The sequence below is a fragment of the Panthera onca genome, chromosome B2 (genome assembly GCF_046562875.1).
Source record: "Panthera onca isolate mPanOnc1 chromosome B2, mPanOnc1 haplotype 2, whole genome shotgun sequence".
Taxonomy (NCBI): domain Eukaryota; kingdom Metazoa; phylum Chordata; class Mammalia; order Carnivora; family Felidae; genus Panthera; species Panthera onca.
In genome coordinates this window covers 134,392,741-134,419,042 of record NC_138343.1, presented here as the reverse complement: position 1 = coordinate 134,419,042, position 26,302 = coordinate 134,392,741, and the positions used below count along the sequence as shown (strand labels likewise).

General features: G+C 46.1%; 1 protein-coding gene and 2 long non-coding RNA genes across 3 annotated transcripts in view; 2 read left to right on the top strand and 1 right to left on the bottom strand.

Moving 5' to 3' along the window:
• The window catches only part of LOC145715509 (uncharacterized), a 464,377-nt gene that overhangs the window by 322,222 nt on the left and 115,853 nt on the right, over nucleotides 1-26,302 (bottom strand). The window lies entirely within an intron of this gene.
• LOC145715508 (uncharacterized) lies at nucleotides 844-3,983 on the top strand. Its single transcript, XR_014137731.1, has 3 exons — nucleotides 844-2,104; nucleotides 3,061-3,160; nucleotides 3,839-3,983. It is a non-coding gene; the product is annotated as an uncharacterized LOC145715508 (long non-coding RNA).
• On the top strand, nucleotides 4,404-26,295 carry LOC132674632 (uncharacterized). Its single transcript, XM_081795666.1, has 6 exons — nucleotides 4,404-4,840; nucleotides 5,023-5,286; nucleotides 6,093-6,221; nucleotides 15,798-16,099; nucleotides 16,304-16,626; nucleotides 26,082-26,295. Exons 1-6 carry the CDS (start codon nucleotides 4,702-4,704, stop codon nucleotides 26,293-26,295), a joined length of 1,371 nt encoding a protein of 456 aa, XP_081651792.1. The 5' UTR covers nucleotides 4,404-4,701.

Genomic DNA, 26,302 nt, shown 5'->3' with positions numbered 1-26,302 from the left:
GATAAATCATATTCCTTTATTACAGCTGTAGCAGAATCAGAGCCTGTTTTTTTTAAATGAAAAATGCTTTATGACTCATTATAAAATCTTTTTAATTATAAAAATTTCAACCGATACGAAGTCTTATAAAGTAAAAAAGTGAGTATTCCCCTCCGCTATTCTCATCTCACACCACAGAAACCACCAGTGTTAACAGTAAACACATTAAGTCATTTCCACTTTTCTCCAAAGGACCCTCTTGTGAAGTTATAGTGTTAGGGAACCAGGCTGCATCACTGACAGAAGAACCAAGTGGCACTCGGGGATCTTGGAGGATCAGAGGTTTATTTACATCGTTGGACTCCAGGGAGACGGTCTCTCCAAAGATCTGAGTCCTGAGCATAAACATAGGGGACAATTTACAGTCTGTTTCTTCCACATTAGTGGCAATTTGGCACACGTGGTAAGCGGGGCAGGAAGAAGAACCCGGAAGGAGAGTCTTCGGCGAGGACTGGAGATGCCCCCTCTGTCCGCCATCATATAACATCATTTTTCCCTATCAAGGTCAGGGTTTGGTTTTTTTCCCCATCAGTAGAGGGGGAATCTTTGGCAGTGCTGGGAGGATTGGAAATGATGTTCCTGAGAAACGCTGTCCCTGCCACCTCTCCCTCATTATCTCTCCCATGGAACATGTGGGCTGGATGTCATTCTATATTGACTTCCCTTTCACTGTCCCAAAGGCAGGAGTAAGAGTCACGTGTCCATCTTAAAATCTCTGTGACGGCCACATAAAATCATGTACATGAAAGTGTTTGGCAAACTTTGAAATCATTACAATTGGTAGTTACTATTATATTATCATATGTGTTTATGTTTCATATTAATAATAATAATAATTGTTATTATAGAAGATTTGATGCTACCTTCAGGGTCCATTTTTATCACAAGTGAAAGGCTCTCTTTACCATAAGCCTACTCACACTCTCTGAGGTCTAAGGCAAAAGGAATCCTTATGTTGTCAAGTGTATCTTTAAGTGGCTTCTGTTGTGTGGGGTCAAGATCCCACATGTGGGAGAACCTGCAGCCCAAAGTGAGCCACTCCCTTTAGGGCTCAGAAGCTAGTTTTTCAACTTCAAAGTCACACACAAACACACCCTTAAAAACTTTATGATTTATAAAAACTTTATAATTGCTCTTGTTCATGGAATGGCAAAAAATTAGGCTGATACTTCTTTTCTTTTCCATTATTATCTCCTACTCTGCTCTGGATCTGAAAGCAATGGGTTCCTTAGGGTCAGCTCTGGAAATAAAAAACAAAACAAGATAGCAGAGACTGCTATTTTTTGTGTCCAGTTATTTATTCCTGACTTCCTAAAAAATACATACATTTAACAAAGTTCAAGCATCCAATCAAAAAAAATTCTGGGTAGGGGCCTCTGGGTCACTCAGTCCATTGAGTGTCTGATTCTTGATTTCAGGTCAGGTCATGATCCCAGGATCATGCTCAGCATGGAGCCTGCTTATGATTCTCTCTCTCTCAGGGCGCCTGGGTGGCTCAGTCGGTTAAGCATCCCACTTTGGCTCAGGTCATGATCTTGCAGTTTGTGGGTTCAAGCCCCACATCAGGCTCTGCATTGACAACTCAGAACCTGGAGCCTACTTCAGATTCTGTCTCCCTCTCTCTCTGCCCGTCCCTTGCTTGTGTTCTCTCTCTCAAAAATAAATCAATGAACTTAAAAAAAAATTTTTTTTAATGTTAAAAAAATAAGAATAGAGAAGAGGAAGAATAGTTTGTGACAAAGCTGGGTGTGGGCGTCAACTTCTAGTCTTCCTTCCAGTGATAATGAGTCAACCCTCTCTGGTTGCCAAAAGGTTGTTGACAATTGAGTTCCTTTTGGCAGATAAAGGGAGTTCAAAGACAACCGCTCCCTGCATTGGCTGTTTTTCAAGAGCCTTCAGCTTAAGATAATATATCAAAGCAGTTAACCATTTGTTTTCTTTCCTTTCCTTTGTTCTTGGGGAGCCAGGAGTGCCTGAGGAACTTCACACACATCCCATCTGGGGTGGGGAGAGTGTGCTAGCTTGTACTTTGCCCTCAGCCTGACTTATGCTCCTTCATCATCTGGTAAGAGGCTGGTATCCAGAATATATAAAGAACACTTACATGGAATAATATGGAGGAAATAACCCAGTTTAAAAATGAGGCAGGGGCACCTGGGTGGCTCAGTCAGTTAAGCATCCGACTTCAGCTCGGGTCATGATCTCGTGGTTCATGACTTCGAGCTCCACGTTGGGCTCTGTGGTGACAGTTCGTAGCCTGAATCCCGCTTAAGATTCTGTGTCTCCTTCTCTCTCTGCCCCTCCCCTGCTTGTTCTCTGTTTCTCTCTCTCTCAAAAATAAATAAACACTTAAAAAAAATTTTTTTTTAAGTGAGAGACGGAGACAGAAGAGAGACAGCACAGCGGCATGCCCTTGGGGGGTTGAATTTCTTTCATTGACAGTTGTTAACCAGGGGTGGAATATTTATTACTTAGTTTGGGGATACAGAGTTTCCTGCTCTTTCTTCATTTCTGGTCAAGTGTTTGTTTTCATGGCACCTGCCAGCTTGGGCCTGGCTGGTTTGATCCTGCTTCTGTGGAGTGCTGCCAGGCAGTCCTCTGACATTCCTGACAGCTGGCCATGACTTTCTTATTAGAAGGCTCCACGTGCCTGGTTAAAAACCTACTGCCTACTCCAACATGTTTGATCTAGTTAAAGGAAGGCCAGTGGTACAGGCCCACTTAACCAAGCATCGGGGAAGGCCCAGAGTCTGATTCACAAGACAATACCAAATGGGTCTGACTTGCCTTTTAAATAACCGGCAGAATGCCAGGCACACAGTGGGAATTTACATATGAGGTGGACAGATGGTGTTATGGTCTCAATGTGTCCCTCCAAAACTCATATGTTGAAATCCTCAACATGAAGATATTAGATGATGAGTCATTTGGGAGTAATTAGGCAATGATGGTGAGGTGTCTGTAGGCTATTAAAAAAACAAGAAGGGCTTGTTATCGCCTGCTTCTCTCTGCATGGTGAAGACACAAGGAGAAAACTGCTGTCCACAAGCTGGGAAGAGGATCCTCACTAGACACAGGACCTGTCGGTGTTTCGATCTTGGGCTCTCCAGCGTCCAGAATGGTGAGATATAAAGGTTAGTTTTCTAAGCTGCCTGGCACATGCTGGTCTGTTAGAGCAGCCCAAGCTGGCTAAGCTGTTGGATGAAGAGGTAGACCGGTTGTAAAAGTGAGGGGAATGGGCTTCAAAGCATTTAGTTGTGAGGGGAACTTTCGAGTGATGTGGGAAATTTCAAAGTGACACCAAAGCTTTGTTCTTAGACTGCTTTTCACAACTCAAAACTCAGAGCCCCAAGACTTTTTCTGATGAGAAACTGCTTGGCTTGGCTCGGCTCCACAAGTCTTGGCTCCCACAGGATTGCTGGACTCGACTGTAAAAACCGTCTTTGATGATAGACCAGGTGCTAGGTGTCTCCCGCTCGTTCGATGAACCCGTGTGTACTTGGTGAGAGTGAAAGTCAATCCGTGATGAGGGAAGAGCTGGAGTAGATAAGGATGGGGTGGGAGAAGGGAGACGAGAGAGGGGAGAAAATGTGGGAAGAAGGAGGAGGAGATGGAAGACAGAAAGAGGCAGTTGGTGGGCGGAGAGGGGAAAGGAGCTCACGCGCCTGCCAACAATCCCACTCACACCAGAGGGGTTTTGAGGAAAGTGGAGAGGGATTTTCCAAGTGAACTTTGTTTTGGACCACCCTCTCTCTCTCTCTTGTTTTTTAATGGTTAGCTCTATTTTGAATACGTACAGAACTCTCCCGCGGTACACCTTGCTTCTGCCGGATTTCAGCAGGGCCACCGGGTGTGACGACTTTGGAAAGTGGCCCACAGCGTGCACATCAGCAATGTCGCTGGCATATCAGCGACATAAATACTGCACATTTACTTTTGTCAATGCTGCTGCCAGTACAAACCTGGAAGACGCTGGACCCTGAGTGTCCTGGGATCTGGGAACCCGGCTGGGGAGATGAGACAGGGACGGAAGGAGAGGGTCTTCCCCAGGTTTTAGGCAAGTGGGTGCCCGTCCCTGTGTGCTTAAGGACGGGGACCCCAGCCCGAGGCTTCTGCCTGTACTGTGCTCCCAATTCCCAGCTCTCCCTCTCCTGCTGAGTCCCACCTCCTCTTCCAGGAAGCCTCTGCCGGTTACTCGGGAACCATCCTGAATTAGTCATGTGTCCTGTGGTCTTTTCGGTTCAAAGTCCTGTCTGTTCAGCTAGATTTCAAGTCCCAGGAGGGCAGACACTGCCTTGTACTTTTCTGACCTGAGACCTTGGCAGAAGTCACTAAAAATACCTGCCAGACGTTTCCTCCGGGTGACGGTCTGTGTGTCCGAGGGGTCTATGGCGTCCAGGCACTTTGCTAAAGCTCAGGCAGCAAAAGGTGGGGACTAAGGACGCAGAAGGTTGAGGAGCTGGAGTGGAGACCCCTCCCTCTGCAGAAGGACCTTCTGAGTGAGCGTCGGGGCCTCGGCTCCCTTTTTCTCTCACAGATACTCACTCTCTCTGCCTTGACCTCACCGTCAAATCTCAGTCTGGACCCGGACACCCTTGGTATGAAGTGCAGGCCTCAGTGGGCAAAAAGCCTGTCTTTCAGTATGACAGTGACAGCAGCAAGATGAAACCTTTGGGTCTCCTGGGGGCAAAAGTAAATGCCACCAAAGCATGGACAGAATTGACCCAGATGCTGGGAGAGGTGGGGCAAGAGCTCAGGATGATCGTGTCTGACATCAGACTGGAGAACAGCGTGACCAGGGGTGAGTAGGAGAAGGGGGTGGGGAGGTGGAGATAGTCAGCGAGAGAGGGAGGAGCCGGCACAGGCAAGGAAGGGGCTCTGGGACAAGAACTGAACGTTGGTCCCGCCTAAGAGACACGGTGGACCTACTGGGAGGTGACGGCGCTAAGAGTCCAAGCCAATGACTTTGGGGGTGAATTGCAGGTCCCCCCACCCTGCACATCCAGCTGTCTTGTCAGTGTGAAGCAGAACGAGGCACCGCTGCGTCCTGGCACTTCAACATCAATGGGCAGCCAGCCCTCCTCATGATGAACATGACCTGGACAGTCATGAGTCCTGGAGCCAGAGGCATCAAGGAGTGGGAGAACAAGGGACTAGCAGACTATTTCAGGAGGATCTCAATGGGAGACTGCCGTCACTGGCTTAGGGAATTCTTAGAACACTGGGAGAAAGTGCCGGAGCCCCCAGGTAACCGAGCAGGGGGAGGAGGATGCAGTACATCTCTTTAAAGGTCTAATGCCTTCCCTGTGTGGATAGGGCATGTGTGTGCAATTAAAGATGGGAAGGATCCATCGACTGACTGGCCTCTTGGTGGACTGGAGAGTCGGTGACTGCCACAGGACCTCCACCATCCCCCGTTCCCTGCCACCTCCCTCTGCACAGGGGCCCCCTTCCCGCTAACCAATGATCCGGTCACCCCGGACTGCTAGGTGGGCCCCAAATCTACGTGCATCCCTGGGCTTCAGCCTTCTCTTCTCCCTCTGTCTTACCTGTTCTTGACCCAGAGCAAAGGTCACTTCTAATGAAGCCTTCACCAACCCTCCCCCCCACAGAACTAAGCACCCCCGATGCCATCACCTCAAATAGATCTGTCCACAGAGAACATGTCAAACGGTCTGATAACCAGATGGACATCAGCTGCCTCCCTCAGTAGAAATATGCGCTCCGTGAGGACAGGGCACAACCCCCTGTTCATCTTTCGACCCCACCACCTGATAGACTGGCTGCCACATAATGAATCAACAAATTGGGGGGTGACAAGGTGCTCAGGAAGGTATTTTATTTTTTACTGAAATGCAATTCGTATACACTGTATAGTATTGTACAGATGTACAACATAATGATTCACCGATTCTATACATTACTCGGTGCTCGTCGGAGTAAGCGGGCTCTTAATCCCCTTTATCTATTTCACCCATCCCCGCCCCACCTGGCAAGCACCAGGAAGGTGTTTTTTCAGGTTTGACAGGGCTTTCGCTTTTTGTTTGTTTTAGTACCACCAAAAAAGGTCCCAGATGCTGACCAGTCTTTACCCATGCCATCAATTGCATGCATCATCCTAGGAGTGATTGTCATCAGCCCAGTCATCATTGTCATTTGCTGCAGCATCTCAAGAAAATTGGGTAAGTGTATCGCAGGCTGGCCTCTGGCCGTGGGGGAGGATGCAGTCCGGTAAGGACTTGGGACAGGTGACCCACGGGTCTCACCCCAGCCCCTGTCCACTGATCCGTCGCTACACAGAAATGATGCATTTTCTCAGTGTGGAACACACACCCCACACACTAGGGCAGGGGTTACCCTGACGTTGGGATGGTGGAGGCTGGGATAAGCAGCAGAGTAGTGCAGTGAGGGGAGGGGAACCAAGTATCTACTCCTGAGGTGGGGCAGGGGCTAAGATCCACGTCTGGGGTGGGCGTTGCCTTATTTCAATCTAGCCCATGGTTCCCCCAGAGCTTTGATGGAAAATAAAAAACTTCGCTGTCTGAGGATAGCACCATGTACTCAACAATTTTTGTAATGTTCTGATAGCTGTTCCATTATCAGATGTTTCTTCTCTGGATCATGAGAGAGCAGCGATGTTAGACCAACGCTTGGTGGCAAAAAAAAAAAAACAAAAAATACATTAATGGCAATCTGGCTGCCAATCTAATACATGATCTTCTAACCCTTCCTTTGCATTCTTTCCATCAGACTTCCTTCTGTGTCGGGTGGAATGGAGTGGGTGCCTGCATTTTTATTTTTATTTTTTATTTAGTTGAGAGGAAAATGAGCTAGGAATATATGTATTTTGGTTTAACTCGTGTTTGGTTAACTTTGTATTCACGCTCACTTCTGTGTATAGATAAGTTCTTGCTCTGCAGAAGCCACAGGTCCACTCTGCTGACTAGATGTCATAACACACAGGTAGAGGACCATACGGCAAAGTGACATGGGAATTAACTTATCTGATATTATATTAATATCTCCTATGGCGCCTGGCTTAGTTCCAAGGATAAATGATAGTGTGATGTATTTAGAAATTAAAAAAATTATATAGAAATTGATAAGGAAGGGTGCCTGGTGGCTCAGTCAGTTGAACATCTGACTTCAGCTCAGGTCATGATCTCACGATTCATGGGTTCAAGCCCCATGTCAGGCTTTGCACAGACAGAGCAGAGCCTGATTCAGGTTCGCTGTCTCCCTCTCTCTGCCCCTCCCCCACGCATTCTCTCTCTCTCTCTCTCTCTCTCTTTGAAAAATAACTAAACCTTAAAAAGAAAAGAAATCGGTAAGGAATAAACTGCTACACAAAACGTGGATGATTCCTATGGATAGGAAGTTAAGAAGAAACTGTCAGACACAGAATATATATTCTAGAACTCTACATAAATTTCAAAACAGACAAAACTGATATTTGGTAATAGAAGTCAGAATAGTGGATACTGATTAGGAAATGGTCTATAACTTGACCTGACAGGTGATTATGCAGGTGCATTTCACTTTTAAACGTACATCAAGCCAGGGGCGCCTGGGTGGCTCAGTCAGTTGTGTCTGACTTTGGCTCAGGTCATGATCTCACGGTTCGTGAGTTTGAGCCCCGTGTCAGGCTTTGTGCTGACAGCTCTGAGCCTGGAACCTGCTTCAGATTCTGTGTCTCCCCTTCTCTCTGCCCCTCCCCTGCTCATGCTCTGTCTCTCTCTTCCTCTCAAAAATAAATAAACATTAAAAAAATTTTTAAAAAGGGGGGGGGGGCGCCTGGGTGGCTCAGTCGGTTGAGCATCCGACTTCGGCTCAGGTCATGATCTCACGGCTTGTGAGTTCGAGCCCCGAGTCGGGCTCTGTGCTGACAGCTCAGAGCCTGGAGCCGGCTTCGGATTCTGTGTCTCCCTCGCTCTCTGCCCCTAACCCACTTGCAGTCTGTCTCTGTCTCTCTCAAAAATAAGTAAACATTGAGAGGTTCCGGAAGATGGCGGCGTAGGAGGACGCGGGGCTCACAGCGCGTCCTGCCGATCACTTAGATTCCACCTACACCTGCCTAAAGAACCCAGAAAACCGCCAGAGGATTAGCAGAAGGGAGTCTCCGGAGTCAAGCGCAGACGAGAGGCCCACGGAAGAGGGTAGGAAGGGCGGCGAGGCGGTGCGCGCTCCACGGACCGGCGGGAGGGAGCCGGGGCGGAGGGGCGGCTGGCCGGCCAAGCAGAGCCCCCGAGTCTGGCTGGCAAAAGCGGAGGAGCCGGACAGACTGTGTTCCGACAGCAAGAGCGACTTAGCGTCTGGGAGGTCAGAAGTTAACAGCTCTGCTCGGAAAGCGGGAAGGCTGGAGGACAAAGGGAGGGAGAGCTGCTGAGCCCCCGGACGGCAGAGCTCAGCTTGGCGGGGAACAAAGGCGCCAGCGCCATCTCCCCCGCCCATCCCCCAGCCAAAATCCCAAAGGGATCCGGTTCCTGCCAGGGAACTTGCTCGCTCCGCGCAAACACCCAACTCTGTGCTTCTGCGGAGCCAAACCTCCGGCAGCGGATCTGACTCCCTCCCGCTGCCACAGGGCTCCTCCTGAAGTGGATCACCTAAGGAGAAGCGAGCTAAGCCTGCCCCTCCAGCCCCCGTGCACCTTGCCTACCCACCCCAGCTAATACGCCAGATCCCCAGCAACACAAGCCTGGCAGTGTGCAAGTAGCCCAGACGGGACACGCCACCCCACAGTGAATCCCGCCCCTAGGAGAGGGGAAGAGAAGGCACACACCAGTCTGACTGTGGCCCCAGCAGTGGGCTGGGGGCAGACATCGGGTCGGACTGCGGCCCCGCCCACTAACTCCAGTTATACACCACAGCACAGGGGAAGTGCACTGCAGGTCCCCACCACGCAAGGGACTCTCCAAAATGACCAAACGGAAGAATTCCCCTCAGAAGAATCTCCAGGAAATAACAACAGCTAATGAACTGATCAAAAAGGATTTAAATAATATAACAGAAAGTGAATTTAGAATAATAGTCATAAAATTAATCGCTGGGCTTGAAAACAGTATACAGGACAGCAGAGAATCTCTTGCCACAAAGATCGAGGGACTAAGGAACAGTCACGAGGAGTTGAAAAACGCTTTAAACGAAATGCAAAACAAAATGGAATCCACGATGGCTCGGCTTGAAGAGGCAGAGGAGAGAATAGGTGAACTAGAAGATAAAGTTATGGAGAAAGAGGAAGCTGAAAGAAAGAGAGATAAAAAAATCCAGGAGTATGAGGGGAAAATTAGAGAACTAAGTGATACACTAAAAAAAAATAATATACGCATAATTGGTATCCCAGAGGAGGAAGAGAGAGGGAAAGGTGCTGAAGGGGTACTTGAACAAATTATAGCTGAGAACTTCCCTGAACTGGGGAAGGAAAAAGGCATTGAAATCCAAGAGGCACAGAGAACTCCCTTCAGACGTAACTTGAATCGATCTTCTGCATGACATATAGTGAAACTGGCAAAATACAAGGATAAAGAGAAAATTCTGAAAGCAGCAAGGGATAAACGTGCCCTCACATATAAAGGGACACCTATAAGACTCGTGACTGATCTCTCCTTTGAAACTTGGCAGGCCAGAAAGGCTTGGCACGATATCTACAGTGTGCTAAACAGAAAAAATATGCAGCCGAGAATCCTTTATCCAGCAAGTCTGTCATTTAGAATAGAAGGAGAGATAAAGGTCTTCCCAAACAAACAAAAACTGAAGGAATTTGTCACCACGAAACCAGCCCTACAAGAGATCCTAAGGGGGATCCTGTGAGACAAAGTACCAGAGACATCACTACAAGCATAAAACATACAGACATCACAATGACTCTAAACCCATATCTTTCTATAATAACACTGAATGTAAATGGATTAAATGCGCCAACTAAAAGACATAGGGTATCAGAATGGATAAAAAAGCAAGACCCATCTATTTGCTGTCTACAAGAGACTCATTTTAGATCTGAGGACACCTTTAGATTGAGAGTGAGGGGATGGAGAACTATTTATCATGCTCCTGGAAGCCAAAAGAAAGCTGGAGTAGCCATACTTATATCAGACAAACTAGACTTTAAATTAAAGGCTGTAACAAGAGATGAAGAAGGGCATTATATAATAATCACAGGGTCAATCCACCAGGAAGAGCTAACTATTATAAATGTCTATGCGCCAAATACCCGAGCCCCCAGATATATAAAACAATTACTCATAAACATAAGCAACCTTATTGATAAGAATGTGGTCATTGCAGGGGACTTTAACACCCCACTTACAGAAATGGATAGATCATCTAGACACACAGTCAATAAAGAAACAAGGGCCCTGAATGATACATTGGATCAGATGGACTTGACAGATATATTTAGAACTCTGCATCCCAAAGCAACAGAATATACTTTCTTCTCGAGTGCACATGGAACATTCTCCAAGATAGATCATATACTGGGTCACAAAACAGCCCTTCATAAGTTTACAAGAATTGAAATTATACCATGCATACTTTCAGACCACAATGCTATGAAGCTTGAAATCAACCACAGGAAAAAGTCTGGAAAACCTCCAAAAGCATGGAGGTTAAAGAACACCCTACTAACGAATGAGTGGGTCAACCAGGCAATTAGAGAAGAAATTAAAATATACATGGAAACAAACGAAAATGAAAATACAACAATCCAAACGCTTTGGGATGCAGCGAAGGCAGTCCTGAGAGGAAAATACATTGCAATCCAGGCCTATCTCAAGAAACAAGAAAAATCCCAAATACAAAATCTAACAGCACACCTAAAGGAAATAGAAGCAGAACAGCAAAGGCAGCCTAAACCCAGCAGAAGAAGAGAAATAATAAAGATCAGAGCAGAAATAAACAATATAGAATCTAAAAAAACTGTAGAGCAGATCAACGAAACCAAGAGTTGGTTTTTTGAAAAAATAAACAAAATTGACAAACCTCTAGCCAGGCTTCTCAAAAAGAAAAGGGAGATGACCCAAATAGATAAAATCATGAATGAAAATGGAATGATTACAACCAATCCCTCAGAGATACAAACAATTATCAGGGAATACTATGAAAAATTATATGCCAGCAAATTGGACAACCTGGAAGAAATGGACAAATTTCTAAACACCCACACTCTTCCAAAACTCAATCAGGAGGAAATAGAAAGCTTGAACAGACCCATAACCAGCGAAGAAATTGAATCGGTTATCAAAAATCTCCCAACAAATAAGAGTCCAGGACCAGATGGCTTCCCAGGGGAGTTCTACCAGACATTTAAAGCAGAGATAATACCTATCCTTCTCAAGCTATTCCAAGAAATAGAAAGGGAAGGAAAACTTCCAGACTCATTCTATGAAGCCAGTATTACTTTGATTCCTAAACCAGACAGAGACCCAGTAAAAAAAGAGAACTACAGGCCAATATCCCTGATGAATATGGATGCAAAAATTCTTAATAAGATACTAGCTAATCGAATTCAACAGCATATAAAAAGAATTATTCACCATGATCAAGTGGGATTCATTCCTGGGATGCAGGGCTGGTTCAACATTCGCAAATCGATCAACGTGATACATCACATTAACAAAAAAAAAGAGAAGAACCATATGATCCTGTCAATCGATGCAGAAAAGGCCTTTGACAAAATCCAGCACCCTTTCTTAATAAAAACCCTTGAGAAAGTCGGGATAGAAGGAACATACTTAAAGATCATAAAGGCCATTTATGAAAAGCCCACAGCTAACATCATCCTCAACGGGGAAAAACTGAGAGCTTTTTCCCTGAGATCAGGAACACGACAGGGATGCCCACTGTCACCGCTCTTGTTTAACATAGTGCTGGAAGTTCTAGCATCAGCAATCAGACAACAAAAGGAAATCAAAGGCATCAAAATTGGCAAAGATGAAGTCAAGCTTTCGCTTTTTGCAGATGACATGATATTATACATGGAAAATCCGATAGACTCCACCAAAAGTCTGCTAGAACTGATACATGAATTCAGCAAAGTTGCAGGATACAAAATCAATGTGCAGAAATCAGTTGCATTCTTATACACTAACAGTGAAGCAACAGAAAGACAAATGAAGAAACTGATCCCATTCACAATTGCACCAAGAAGCATAAAATACCTAGGAATAAATCTAACCAAAGATGTAAAAGATCTGTATGCTGAAAACTATAGAAAGCTTATGCAGGTAATTGAAGAAGATATAAAGAAATGGAAAGACATTCCCTGCTCATGGATTGGAAGAATAAATATTGTCAAAATGTCAATACTACCCAAAGCTATCTACATATTCAATGCAATCCCAATCAAAATTGCACCAGCATTCTTCTCGAAACTAGAACAAGCAATCCTAAAATTCATATGGAACCACAAAAGGCCCCGAATAGCCAAAGTAATTTTGAAGAAGAAGACCAAAGCAGGAGGCATCACAATCCCAGACTTTAGCCTCTACTACAAAGCTGTCATCATCAAGTCAGCATGGTATTGGCATAAAAACAGACACACAGACCAATGGAATAGAATAGAAACCCCAGAACTAGACCCACAAACGTATGGCCAACTCATCTTTGACAAAGCAGGAAAGAACATCCAATGGAAAAAAGACAGTCTCTTTAACAAATGGTGCTGGGAGAACTGGACAGCAACATGCAGAAGGTTGAAACTAGACCACTTTCTCACACCATTCACAAAAATAAACTCAAAATGGATAAAGGACCTGAATGTGAGACAGGAAACCATCAAAACCTTAGAGGAGAAAGCAGGAAAAGACCTCTCTGACCTCAGCCGTAGCAATCTCTTACTCGGCACATCCCCAAAGGCAAGGGAATTAAAAGCAAAAGTGAATTACTGGGACCTTATGAAGATAAAAAGCTTCTGCACAGCAAAGGAAACAACCAACAAAACTAAAAGGCAACCAACGGAATGGGAAAAGATATTTGCAAATGACACATCGGACAAAGGGCTAGTATCCAAAATCTATAAAGAGCTCATCAAACTCCACACCCGAAAAACAAATAACCCAGTGAAGAAATGGGCAGAAAACATGAATAGACACTTCTCTAAAGAAGACATCCGGATGGCCAACAGGCACATGAAAAGATGTTCAACGTCGCTCCTTATCAGGGAAATACAAATCAAAACCACACTCAGATATCACCTCACGCCAGTCAGAGTGGCCAAAATGAACAAATCAGGAGACTACAGATGCTGGAGAGGATGTGGAGAAACAGGAACCCTCTTGCACTGTTGGTGGGAATGCAAATTGGTGCAGCCGCTCTGGAAAGCAGTGTGGAGGTTCCTCAGAAAATTAAAAATAGACCTACCCTATGACCCAGCAATAGCACTGCTAGGAATTGACCCAAGGGATACAGGAGTACTGATGCATAGGGGCACCTGTACCCCAATGTTTATAGCGGCACTCTCAACAATAGCCAAATTATGGAAAGAGCCTAAATGTCCATCAACTGATGAATGGATAAAGAAATTGTGGTTTATATACACAATGGAATACTACGTGGCAATGAGAAAAAATGAAATATGGCCTTTTGTAGCAACATGGATGGAACTGGAGAGTGTGATGCTAAGTGAAATAAGCCATACAGAGAAAGACAGATACCATATGGTTTCACTCTTATGTGGATCCTGAGAAACATAACAGAAACCCATGGGGGAGGGGAAGGAAAAAAAAAAAAAAAAAAAAGAGGCTAGAGTGGGAGAGAGCCAAAGCATAAGAGACTGTTAAAAACTGAGAACAAACTGAGGGTTGATGGGGGGTGGGAGGGAGGGCAGGGTGGGAGGGAGGGCAGGGTGGGTGATGGGTATTGAGGAGGGCACCTTTTGGGATGAGCACTGGGTGTTGTATGGAAACCAATTTGACAGTAAATTTCATATATTAAAAAATAAAAAAAAAATTAAAAAAAAAAATAAGTAAACATTAAAAAAAATTTTTTTAATTAAAAAAAAGTACATCAAGCTGACCCTAAAGATTTATATACTTTATTGTATAGGAATATTACATTTCAACAAATAAAGTTTTTTTTTTTTTAATTTTAAGTAGATGTTCCAGTTTTCATTAATGTCTTGACAAACTGGTAGTTCTCTAGTCAGTAATATCTTCAATTGCCAATTAAATGATAAATACATTGGACTTTTTTTGATGAGAATCATATATATATATGGTAAGAGACATAGAGACAGAGAGAACTATTATTACATGCCAGACAGCACCAGACTCCACTAACTAGTCCTGTCCCACCATCTCCCTGGCCTTCAGAACTCATTTCTTTCTCCTATTGCCGTTATCATCTGTATAACTTCCTCTCCAGGCTGACCCAGAGAGACTTCACACATTGAGGTACAGCAGTTTAGAAAAGTTGGCATCTTGGGGTTAAAGTCACAGTTCCTGGGTTTCTCTGTGAACTCCAAAGTCAAGATTCTGATGATCAAAATAACCCACTCCATATAGGATTCAGTGAGGAGCTATGTGACTAATGTGGGAAATGATTCAACTCTTTAAGTTGTTCAACAGAATAGCAAGGTTCAGCCTGCTCTGTTTTAAGTCTGGGCCCTGAAGTGAAAAGTAAGCTTACCGAATAATAGTGTCCCGACGTGCTTGGCACATATCAGTAGTCAGACAGGGGCCACTGTCCAGAAAGGGCCCCTGCTGTGAGTAGTAGGACAGCAGCAGGAGCCCAGGATTTGTGTATAACAAGACTTGGAACAGGGGTGGCAGCACGGTGGGTCCAGATGATCTCTTTTCACAGGGTAGGGGCCTGCACAGAGCTGCAGGCACAGGGGTCTGGCTTTAACCCCAGGTGGAAGGTGCCTGAGAAGGACACAACTGCCTCAACCAAGCAGACTGGGGTTTAGGCTTCAGTCCCTGCAGCAAAGGGGATTGGTGAGCAGGGAGGAAGGCAGAAGACCAATTTTAGAAACTAGGTCTCGGGGCGCCCTGGTGGCTCAGTCGGTTAAGCGGCTGACTTCGGCTTGGGTCATGATCTCACGGTTCGTGGGTTCAAGCCCCATGTCGGGCTCTGTGCTGACAGCTCAGAGCCCGGAGGCTGCTTCTGATTCTGTGTCTCCCTCTCTCTCTGCCCCTCCCCCACTCACACTCTGTCTCTCTCTGTCTCTCAAAAATAAATAAATATAAATTTAAAAAAATTTAAAAAAAGAAAAGGAACTAGGTCTCAACAGTGAGGATTTAAAGGAGGCTGGGCCTCCATGGACACTTGGGATTGAACTCAGCCAGCTTCTTTCTGGCCACCTGAGCCTGCTGTTCAAGGGCTACATGTCTGGACAGGGATGGGGCAGGGTTCAACCGGTGAATGTCAGTGTCCAAGCTTAGCTGAGGGGAGGTGGGAGGTAGGTGAGGCCCAGGGAGGGGTGTGTGAGTGATAAGGAGTAAAAAATGTATCTTCCCACGCTTCCTCCACCTTTGCGAAGAGCCTCACACGCTGTGTCTCAGAGGGCTTCCCATCAGAGCGAGCATCAGCACTTGAGAAAACAGAGAGCTTTGTGTGCCGATGACACATTCCTACTTTGTTGTCTTTGGCATTTCTTGACACTGCTTTTGCTGATGTGACAGAGGAGAGAGGTGATTGGTCAAAACTAAACGAGGAAAAGAGCTGACGGGAAGTGTCTTAAATTAGGAAACACTAGGCAGGGGGTAGACCCAAGATAATCTGACCCAGAATCTAACATAAACACTTCTTTTCCTCTGAAGCCCAGAGAAGCCCAAAGAAGCCCAAAGAAGCCCTTTACCAGGAAGCAAGGCTCAGCTCTCCAGCGCTCCTTAGCGTCTGCCTCGCTGTTCTTTCGTTCTCACTCTGGCAGCAAACAGAGAACATGAAGAAATTCAGGGGAGCCTGGGTGGCTCTGTTGATTGGGCATTCGACTCTTGATTTCGGCTCAGGTCATGATCTCACGGTCCGTGAGTTCGAGCCCCGCGTCGGGCTCTGTGCTGACCACTCAGAGCCTGGAGCCTGTTTCAGATTCTGTGTCTCCCTCTCTCTCTGCCCCTCCCCCGTTCATGCTCTGTCTCTCTCTGTCTCAAAAATAAATAAACGTTAAAAAAAAATTTTTTTTAAAGAAAAAGAAAAAAAATTACTGTGACATGTAATCTGACAGGACTATGTATGAAGTTCAAGAGCGAACAAAACTAGTTCATGGTGGCACAAGTTAGAATAGTGGTTGCCTCACCTAAATACCCACGGATACATGAATGGATAGGAAAAATGTGGTATAGACAAGCCGGAGGTGGGCGGTGGGCCAGAGCAGCAGCTGGGGCCGCCGCTGCAGGCCTCAGAGTGGGTCGCCCCCGTGTGGACTGGCGTGCGACGCTCACAGGCTGAGCACAAGCCCACGGCCCCTGCGTCCTCACCCCGCACCGGGACAACCCGCACCTGCACGATGCTGTGGACGGGCCCGCTGCCTTCCTGGACATTCGGGCCCCACCCTATGACCCAGACGATGGCCCGGACTGCCACTATCGCGGGTTGTGGAGCCCTTCTGGGACAAGGAGGCCCAGCTGGGCCTGTGACCCGCCCTGAGGAGTGTGTGTCCTAGAGACCCCACAAGCCAATGACTTCTGGTGCGACGGGGAGCCCTGTCCAGGTCCCGAAGTCTCCCCTTGAAGCCGCCGGCGCCCGGTTGCCGTGGGCCACAGATGTGCCCTGTTCACATCCGGACCTGGCTGCCTGAACACACTGGAAGGGCTCTCTCCCTAGCCCCGGGCCTGGGTAGTATATCTACTGGAACCGGCTGTAGGGCGAGCCATGGGAAGGGCGGGCGGGCGACTGCAGTGCAGACGCAGGCTGGTTAAGGGGTGGGGAAGGCAGGTAGGCTAGTTTGTTGCTGAATTGTTTTTAGTTCAAGTCATCGGTGAAAGCTAGGTTTAAAAAGATGAACTGCTATTTAAAGTGAACAGCGTTGCATCCACACGACTCCTGAAACAGAATGCTACGGGCACCAGTGACAGTCACAATAAAATTCACTGCCATGAGAGGCAAGGCCGACCGATAGGGACCGACACTCTTGATCAGAGTGCGGTCCCGAACAGCCAGGGTACAGAGTTTTTATAGCTGACCACATCATCTTATCATTACCTGGGAGCAGAACAAAGGAATAGCTCCCAGATGGGGGTGGAAACAGTTCAGACATGCCCTTGCCCCAATCCAATCAAACACTAAGCCAGTTGATTTTCCTTGAACTTCGGTTCCCTTGATTGATAGGATAAGGCTGTTATCTCTCTTAACCTACAGTGTTAAAACAAAGCTGTTATTTCTTAAGGCTACCAGTTAGCCCTACACTACAGTTTAACCCTTACAGAGGGGCAGAGAGAGAGGGAGACACAGAATCCCAACCAGGTTCCAGGCTCGAAGCTGTCAGCACAGAGCCCGATGCAGGGCTCCAACCCATGAACCGCGAGCCCACGAACTGCGGGATGGTGACCTGAGCTGGTCAGACACTTAACCAAGCAGACTCACCTTTAACGCAAAACTATATTATCCTCAAATGACTTTTTTTTTTTTTTTTTTTTTTGGTCTTAGTGTGTTTGAAGAGACAGTAGGTTAAATCTGTGCTTTCTAGCCAGAAGATTCAAGGAGCTGAATTGGTATGTTTCCAAACAACTGAATGTAAGATGTTTCTAGCCAGCTGTTGAATTCCATGCCCCTATTTATTTCCAGTATTTTCCTGCAAAAAAAACAGAAAAATGTTGACTGTTTCAAATTCTCGGGAACTCTAATGTTCCAGAAGGCTGTGAGATCATGATCTGAGCCAAAGTCGGCCGCCTAACCTACTGAGCCACCCAGACACCCCTCACAAGACTTTTAATAAAAAGAAAACTAAAGAAATGAACACATTAAAATCTGCCCAGCTGTTGTCTAAGCCCTCTTGATTCACTTGCCCAAATGGCAACTGAGTTCGAAGGTCTGTGACAAAAGGATACTTGCTATTGGTGGAAAGTGTTGACCCTGTGGAGAGACAGATTGTATCTTTGCCTCTTTATGTGCACTGGGCTACTGTGGCCCAGAGTGAAGCAATATTTGTTTCCAACTTTTTTTTAAGAATAAGAAAACAAGGGGCCCCTGGGTGGCTCAGTCGGTTAAGCATCCGACTTCGGCTCAGGTCATGATCTCACGGCTTATGGGTTTGAGCCCTGCTTCAGATTCTGTGTCTCCCTCTCTCTCTGCCCCTCTCCCACCCTCTCTCTCTCTCTGTCTCTCTGTCTCTGTCTCTCTCTCTCTCTCTCAAAAATAAACATTTAAAAAAATTTAAAAAGAAGAAAACAAATTCTTGATTTTTTTTTTTTTTTTACAAAAAAGATGCTTATTCAATGTGAAATGCCACTTTGTTGTAGAACCTGAAACAGACATAATGCTGGGTGTTTCCTTCATGGTTGCTAACATTGTTTTGTGGTAGCTTCACATTATGGTGTCGTTTAACATGCCTTGGGGGCAGTTTGAACAGGTCATAATGCCGCATGAATTCAGTTTAAAACTAAATCCTAGATATGCAAATGATGATTTTCTTAGAACAATGTTCACAAAATGGATTTTTTTAGTAGCACAGTAATGAATGTGGTTATCAGTCACATACCTACCTGTTCTGAATTATAAAAAGTTGATTAACTTATAAAATTATGGATAGTGATGTATATGCTACAATACAACCTAGAATGCATTAAACCTCACAAAAACCCATTCTGGCAATAGAACAGAAATAAAGGAGGAATGGATTTTCCAAACTTTATGATGAAAAGTTTTAAAGTCCTCAGGTACAAACAAGCCAAATGAAAAAAAAAAAAAAAAAAGCCTAAAGTGCTTTTCTTTTTTTTTTTTTTTAATTTTTTTAACCTTTATTTATTTTTGAGACAGAGAGAGAAAGAGCATGAGCAGGGGAGGGGCAGAGAGAGGGAGACACAGACTCTGAAACAGGCCCCAGGCTCCGAGCTGTCAGCACAGAGCCCGACGCGGGGCTCGAACTCACGGACTGAGAGATCACGACCTGAGCCGAAGTCTGACGCTTAACCGACTGAGCCACCCAGGCGCCCCAAGCCTAAAGTGCTTTTCAAAAGAAAAACTGAAATTTTTGCAGGCCAGAATAGCAATATGGTATCTCTCTAATTTAGTTCAGTAGAGACAGTGGAACCTTTAGTTCGCTAATAAATTCTGAGTATATTAATGGTGAGAACAGAACTTGTTTTAGCCACTAAGGAGGGAATATTCTTGCTACAGAGACAAAATGTCGTGCGGCAAAACCTGGCACCTCTGTGCGTAAACTGTTCGTCATGACTGACTTCATGTGCTGTTGTCACGTTTCTACGTATTCCTGCAAAATAGACTGTAGTTGAGTAACGACTGTGGGGCAAATACAATCCCCTCCGTCACTGGGATTGAGCACAGAACCCTTTTCTTGGAACTTCATTACAGCAAGCTTCGCAAATGACCACCCATGACATACCAAACTTAAAGGCACCAAGGCCTCCAAAGATGATTACGAGTAACAGCCTGAGAATTCCTGGTCAATGGGACAAAATGGTGAAGCTGACAGACAAATGAGTATGTGGAAAAGGAAGGGGGAGGGAGTGACCAACAGAGGGGCTTCCCTGGAAGTTTCTCTCTGGGAGCCAGTCAGAGACAGGCAATTCCCACACACTGTCCTTTCCCCGTCACAGCCCCCAGAGCCCTTCCCCATCCCACCATTCCTTGCCACCAACCTTGCTGAAGTACTCACCCACTTCAGCACCAGTGTGGGAAGTAAGAGAATGTACTTGTTTGTATAGTATAGATGAGCAGTCTGGGTGTTCAAAAGAGGAGGTGGCTTGCCCCAAGGTCACACAGCCGGTAAGAGTTGGCACTAGAATTTCTGTAGGTGCCCTTAAGGCTGTACTTTATTTAGCAGGCTGAGTTGCATGACATTGTGGCAGTTTTTAAATATTTGAATGACTGTCACTTGGGAGAAGGTACAGATTGCTCTGAGAGACCCCAGAAAACGGTATATGCTACATAAGGTTATTGGAAGTCAATGAGTCTGTGTTTGTGCAGAACTCTGAGCAGTTCCTGGCAATCCTAACACAACGTCTTTATAAATGTTTCTTAATTTTTTTATTTAAAATTTTTTTGGGGCGCCTGGGTGGCTCAGTCGGTTGGGCGTCCGACTTCAGCTCAGGTCACGATCTCGCGGTCCGTGAGTTCCAGCCCCGCGTCGGGCTCTGGGCTGATGGCTCAGAGCCTGGAGCCTGCTTCTGATTCTGTGTCTCCCTCTCTCTCTGCCCCTCCCCCGTTCATGCTCTGTCTCTCTCTGTCTCAAAAATAAATAAACGTTAAAAAAAAAAAATTTTTTTTTAATTTTTTTAATGTTTATTTTTGAGACAGAGAGAGACAGAGCATGAGTGGGGGAGGGGCAGAGAGAGAGGGAGACACAGAATCTAAAGCAGACTCCAGGCTCCGAGCTGTCAGCACAGACCCCGATGTGGGGCTCGAGCCCACGAACTGCGAGATCATGACCTGAGTCGAAGTCAGGCACTTAACCGACTGAGCCACCCAGACGCCCCTAAATGTTTCTTAAATTTAAAATAAAAATCCACGGGCTCCTGGGTGGCTCAGTTGGTTAAGTGTCTGACTCTTGATATCAGGGTCCTGAGTTCAAGCCCTGTGTTGGGCTCCATGCAGGGTGTGTAGCCTACTTAAAAAAAAAAAAAAAAAAAAAAAAAAATCAATAGAAATGTCTGGGCCAATGCTGGGCATTGCCTTAAACAATGTAGAAGACAACTTTTCAGGATTTTCACCAGCTCCCTACAACTCTTTCTCTCACTCCATCCTCAGTGTAGGAGGGAAAGCAGTGCCCGAAGCCACATTTGTACCTCATAATCTCAGCACCTCAGTAACTGCACCTGGGGAGGGAGACACAGGACCAAATTGGACTCAACAGAATCTCTCTCCTGAAACTGACCAGGTATCATGGGTGCGGACCACTTGGCCCTAGACGGGAGAGGCAGCCAATGGGAGACCAATTGCTTGGTCATAGACTCTGGGTCTAGCGTTCTCTCTTGCCTAGCAAGAAAGCAAGATGGCAGGATTAAAATGCGAGAGATGGCTAATGTCCAGGAAAAGACGAGCCCTGATTAAGGGTCCTTGCTCGGTTTTTATTAGGATCAGAAGGCTTACAAATATGGTAAACAATGAAACTGTGAACATTAACTCATGGATGTGAGGGAACGGGGGTCTTGAAGATACGCGGGGTTACAGGTTTGGGTTAATACAAAACAAAAGCCTGGTGGCCAGCCAGGAGGAAGGTTGTTTACAGCAGACTTGAGGCACCACCGCTGTTTACCTAAACTGGCCTAGGGGGCAAGAAAGAGCAAGCTACCTCGGGGTCAACACAGCACCTTTCTTTTGTTAACTAGCTCTGCTCCGGGCCGACTTTGCCCTGCAGCCATTTATAGCCCTGTTTACCTGTTTACCTAATTTGGTCCTTCCTTCCAGTGAAAGCAGCTTTCTGCTATAGTACTAACTTGGGGGGTGTTTCCACCCTGAATACAAAGTAATCTTGTTTACCTCATATACCTTTGTTCTACTTTGGGGCCTTTACCCTGCCCTGTCTATACCTATTTACCTAATCTTGTTTACCCAGACTTGGGTGGGAGCATCCTATAGCTTTCTATTTCTTTACGCCTTGTTAACCCATCCCTACAGGCTCAGGGAATTCCGAAGCTTATTCCCCACACTTGGGAATAAGCTGAGAGCTGTCTGTCTTTGGGTCCTGGCCCTCCTTCAGGCCACTGCCCTCCTTCAGGCCCAGTGGCCTCTCGTGCCCTGCCTGTCTCACATGCATAAGCGCGGTGGAAGCCAATTTGAAGTGGGTTTCTCTTGTTTGCAATCCACAGAAATTGAATCAGGACAAGCATGGCCCACTTGGCTGTAAAGAATAAAAGTCTAGGCAAAGAACCCGAGTGCAAGGCCAAGCAGGCACTCAGGGAAGCCTTCTGGGGCTTCAAAGCTGCCAGGAAGCTCCTGTCTTCATTCTGTCCCTCTCTCGGAGCTCCTGTGCACTGTTCCCTGTTTGCCCCCCCCCCCCCCCATCGCCCCCACTGCTCCATTTGTCCTCCTCTGCTGATCAGCTTCTCTGCTTCATCGTCCCCTTACACAGAGCCCTGGAGCCCGGCCGGCTGTCCAGCTATGCTTTTCTCACCCATTGCATCTGTGTCTCAATTCTGTATTTTATGTTCCTGGGACAGAGTATCTGATTGGCTCAGCTTGGGCTGGGTGCTCATTATCGGTTCCCTGAGTGGACGGAGTGGGGCCAACTGGAAGCTGGGGCTGCCCCTTCCAGGGGTGTGAGCACATTAGACTCCGTGAAAGTGGTGTGGACAAGGAGGAATCATAGTATAATGACCAGGTTGTAGGAGATTCAGGCTTCGGGCAGTTGCACACCTTCTAATACTGGGGACGCTCCTTCATTTCTGTGGGTCCGACTTTTTGTACCTGTAAAAATAAGAAGTGGAACTAGAAATAATAACTAGCATTTAGCAAGCATCTCCCAAGTGTCGGACTGTATTCTAAGCACTTCGCATGCACGAAACTTATTTAATGCCTGTAAAGCATTTATGATGGTCACTAGGCTGGCAATCTTGTTCCAACAGTCAATAAATGGACCTACAATGTGCAGATCCCAATTTGCTGGACTTTACCCTTAATGATCTTTTTTTTTAAAAATTGTTTTTAGTGTCTGTTTTTTTGAGAGAGAGAGAGAAACAGAGTGTGAGCAGGAGAGGGGCAGCGAGAGAGACACAGAATCCGAAGCAGTCTTCCAGGCTCTGAGCTGTCAGCACAGCGGGGCTCAAACTCATGAACCGTGAAATCATGACCTGAGCCCAGTCCGCCGCTTAACCCACTGAGCCACCCAGGCACCTTTCCCTTAATGATCTTATAAAGCAGGAATGCATCTCCATCTTTTCAGCCCAAAGTCCTGACATATGTGTCTTTACATACAAATTCTTCTGTCCATCGGTAAGGTTTTGATGTTTGGGCTTTGCAAACAAAGATATTTTGTTTCCAGTAGAAATGAAACAAGAAAAACTGCAACTTGGAGAGAAATGATTTGTTGCCTGTCTCACAAATCATAATCGGCCCCAATCTCCCTCCTAATATACCATGCAATGAAACCTGCTTTTCACAGTTTTATTAAAGTATAATTGAAGACAATAAGCTGGACCTACTTCAAGTATACACTCTGATGAGCTTTGACACATGTAGGGACCAGTGGGACCATCACCACAATCAAAATGTAAACGTATCTTACACCCAGTGTAAGTGTATTTGCACTTCTTTCTAGCCCTTCTTTCCCACTGCACCCTGGTATTACAGGTTTCTCCACTCTGGCTGTCCAGAACATCACTATTCCCAGGCCAATGCAGCTTGGAAATTCTTCTGCCTGCTTCTTTCCAGTGGTTCTTTCTCTGACCTTGGATAGCTTCCTTACAAGCATGCACTTGACCGGCACTCAGGTGAAGGCTCGGGGGAACCTTCTGCACGCCTCCAGATCTCTTTCCCTGTAGCTCTCTCCCCTGTGGTACTCTGCCCTGTGGATTCTAGCCACCTGGCCCTTTAAAATTCTCAATGCCACTTTCTCTGCTCAGAGAGACTGCCAGGCTCCCTTTGGGTTCCCCTCCCAGCCCTGCAGTTTGGAATCCCTCTCCGGGCAGGAAGCCAAGGCAGTCAGAAGGATCACTTCCTTAGTGTCCCTTGTCCAGGGTCCTGCACTGCCTGTTATCTGCTGTCCAACGCACTTTCTTTCTTTCTTTCTTTCTTTCTTTCTTTCTTTTTCTTTCTTTCTTTCTTTCTTAAGTTTATTTATTTATTTGGGGGGAGGTGAGGCACAGAGAGGGAGAGAGAGAATCCCAAGCAGGCTCCATGCTGTCAGTGCAGAGCCCGACGCAGGGCTCGAGCTCTCGAGCCATGAGATCATGACCTGAGCCTAAGTCGGGAGCCCATCACTTAACCAACTGAGCCACCCAGATGCCCCTGCACGTTATTTCTTTTTAATTTTTTTCTGGATTTTTCATCTAAGTTTGGAGGTTAAACCCAACCCCTTTACTCTAATATGGCTGCAGCAGAAGTCAGGGCCTGTTTTGTTTTTTTAATGAAAACTATTTTATGACAACCTCATTACAAAAATTTCAACTGATACGAAGTCTTGTAAAGCAAAAGAGTGAGTATTTCCCTCCACTATTCCCATCTCACGCCACAGAAATAACCAGTGTTAATGGTAAACACATTAAGTCATTTCTACTTTTCTCAAAAGGACCCTCTTGTGAAGTTATAAAGAGGGAAGCTTTGGCAGTGCTGGAAGGATTAGAGATGAATGCTCCTGAGAAATGCTGTCCCTGCCACCTGTCCCTCATTGTCTCCCCCATGGAACACGTGAGCTGGTTCTCATTCTATACCGACTTCCCTTTCACTGCCCCAAAGGCAGGAGTGAGGGCCACATGTCCATCTTAAAATCTCTGTGAAAGCCATATGAATTCATGTACACGAAAGTATTGGCATACTTTGAAATCATTACAATCATTAGTTAATATTATATCGCACTATCATACATGTTTATGTTTCATAATAATTATTATTATTATAATGGAAGATTTGATGCTGCCTCCAGGGTCCATTCTTATCACAAGTAAAAGTTTCTCTTTATCATAAGCCTACTGGTGCTCTCTGAGGTCTAAGACAAAAGGAATGCTTATGTTGTCAAAGGTATCTTTAAGTGACTTCAGTTGTGTGGGGTGACTATCTCATAGGTAGAAAAACCAGCCGCCCAGGCTATAGTCCAGACATAGCCTTTAGTGCTAAGAGGCCATTTTTTCAGCCTCAAAGTCACTCACATACACACCCTCATGAACTCTAAGAATTTCCCTTTTCATGGAATAGCAAGAAATACTGGGCTATATTTTCTTTTTTCTTCTTTTGTATTTTTACCTTCTAGTTCTATCTCCTCTATTCTAGATCTGAAAGCGATAGGTCCCTAAATATAAGCTCTAAAATTTAAAATGTATATGTGTATATCAGAAATTGCATTTTCCTATCCAGTTATTTTCTCTTTCCCTCCTAAAAAATCCAGACATTGAACAATGTACAAATTACAATGTTCATGTATCCAGCCAAAAAAAAACTTCTGGATGTGCCAAAAAGCAAGAAAATATGATCCACAATCAGGAGAAAAAACGAATCAAGAGAGAGCCTGTCTGAGATAAATAAGTTGTAGAAGTTGCTGGCAGGCAGTTAAAGCTCTCAGATGTGGTCTCCAGTAGACTGGATTTTCGGTAAAGGGAAAGATGATCTGCGAAATTTCATTCAATAAAAATAAATAAATAAATAAATAAATAAATAAATAAATAAAACACAACTCCACTAGATCTCACATGATCTAAGCTGGAAGGCCTCTCTACACGCTGAATAGAGGTCACTCATCAGGTCCTTCTAATTGGCTGTGTTCAGATTTCCATAAGTTTCCCTTATGGAAAACCTAAGGGAATGTGACTGCTTGATTTTTATATATTTCAACAGCGTTGCCAGCCTTGTGCTACCCAAGTGCCTCTGGGGAACCTAAAGTGTAAACAGTCGGGGACTCTGGAGGTGAAGGACTGAAGACTGGTGGTTCCCTGGTTCAAGTCCCTTTTCTTAAGCAGACCCTGAGGTCCTAATGATTTGAGCTTCCCCTCTGAGCTGACACTCGAGCAGGTCTCGCTCGTTCATGAAGCCGAGTGGGTCTCAGATGCAAAGCCTGCCCAGGCTTGGAGGGCTGTGGTCGGCCTAAGAACTCTCAGGGCGGCACCCCCAGAAAGCTACCCTACAGGTCTCTTTCCCGCTCCCTCCCAGCTTGGGAGGAGCCTGCGGAAGGGTGTGGTGGGAGGGGTCAATGCGAGCAAGGGGCGGGGCGGGACCTCGGCGCCGGGGGTGGGGGGCGGGGCTTGACGCGCCTCCGCCCCCGCCGCGGCCACTGTTCACAGCCCGGGTGCTGATCCGGTCCGAGGCCGCCTAGCCGCCTCAGAGTGCGCCCAGGGTCCCGGTCCGGAGGCGCGGGCCCTCCCGGAAGCCTCCAGAAAGGACAAGGAGCGGCGCCCGGCCCGGCTGGCTATGCCTCTCGTTGCTGCGGTTCCCGCCGACGACCGCGCGCCCGCGGCCTCAGGGGCGCAGCCCGGCCCCGGGGAGGCCGCGCTGTGAGGCGCCA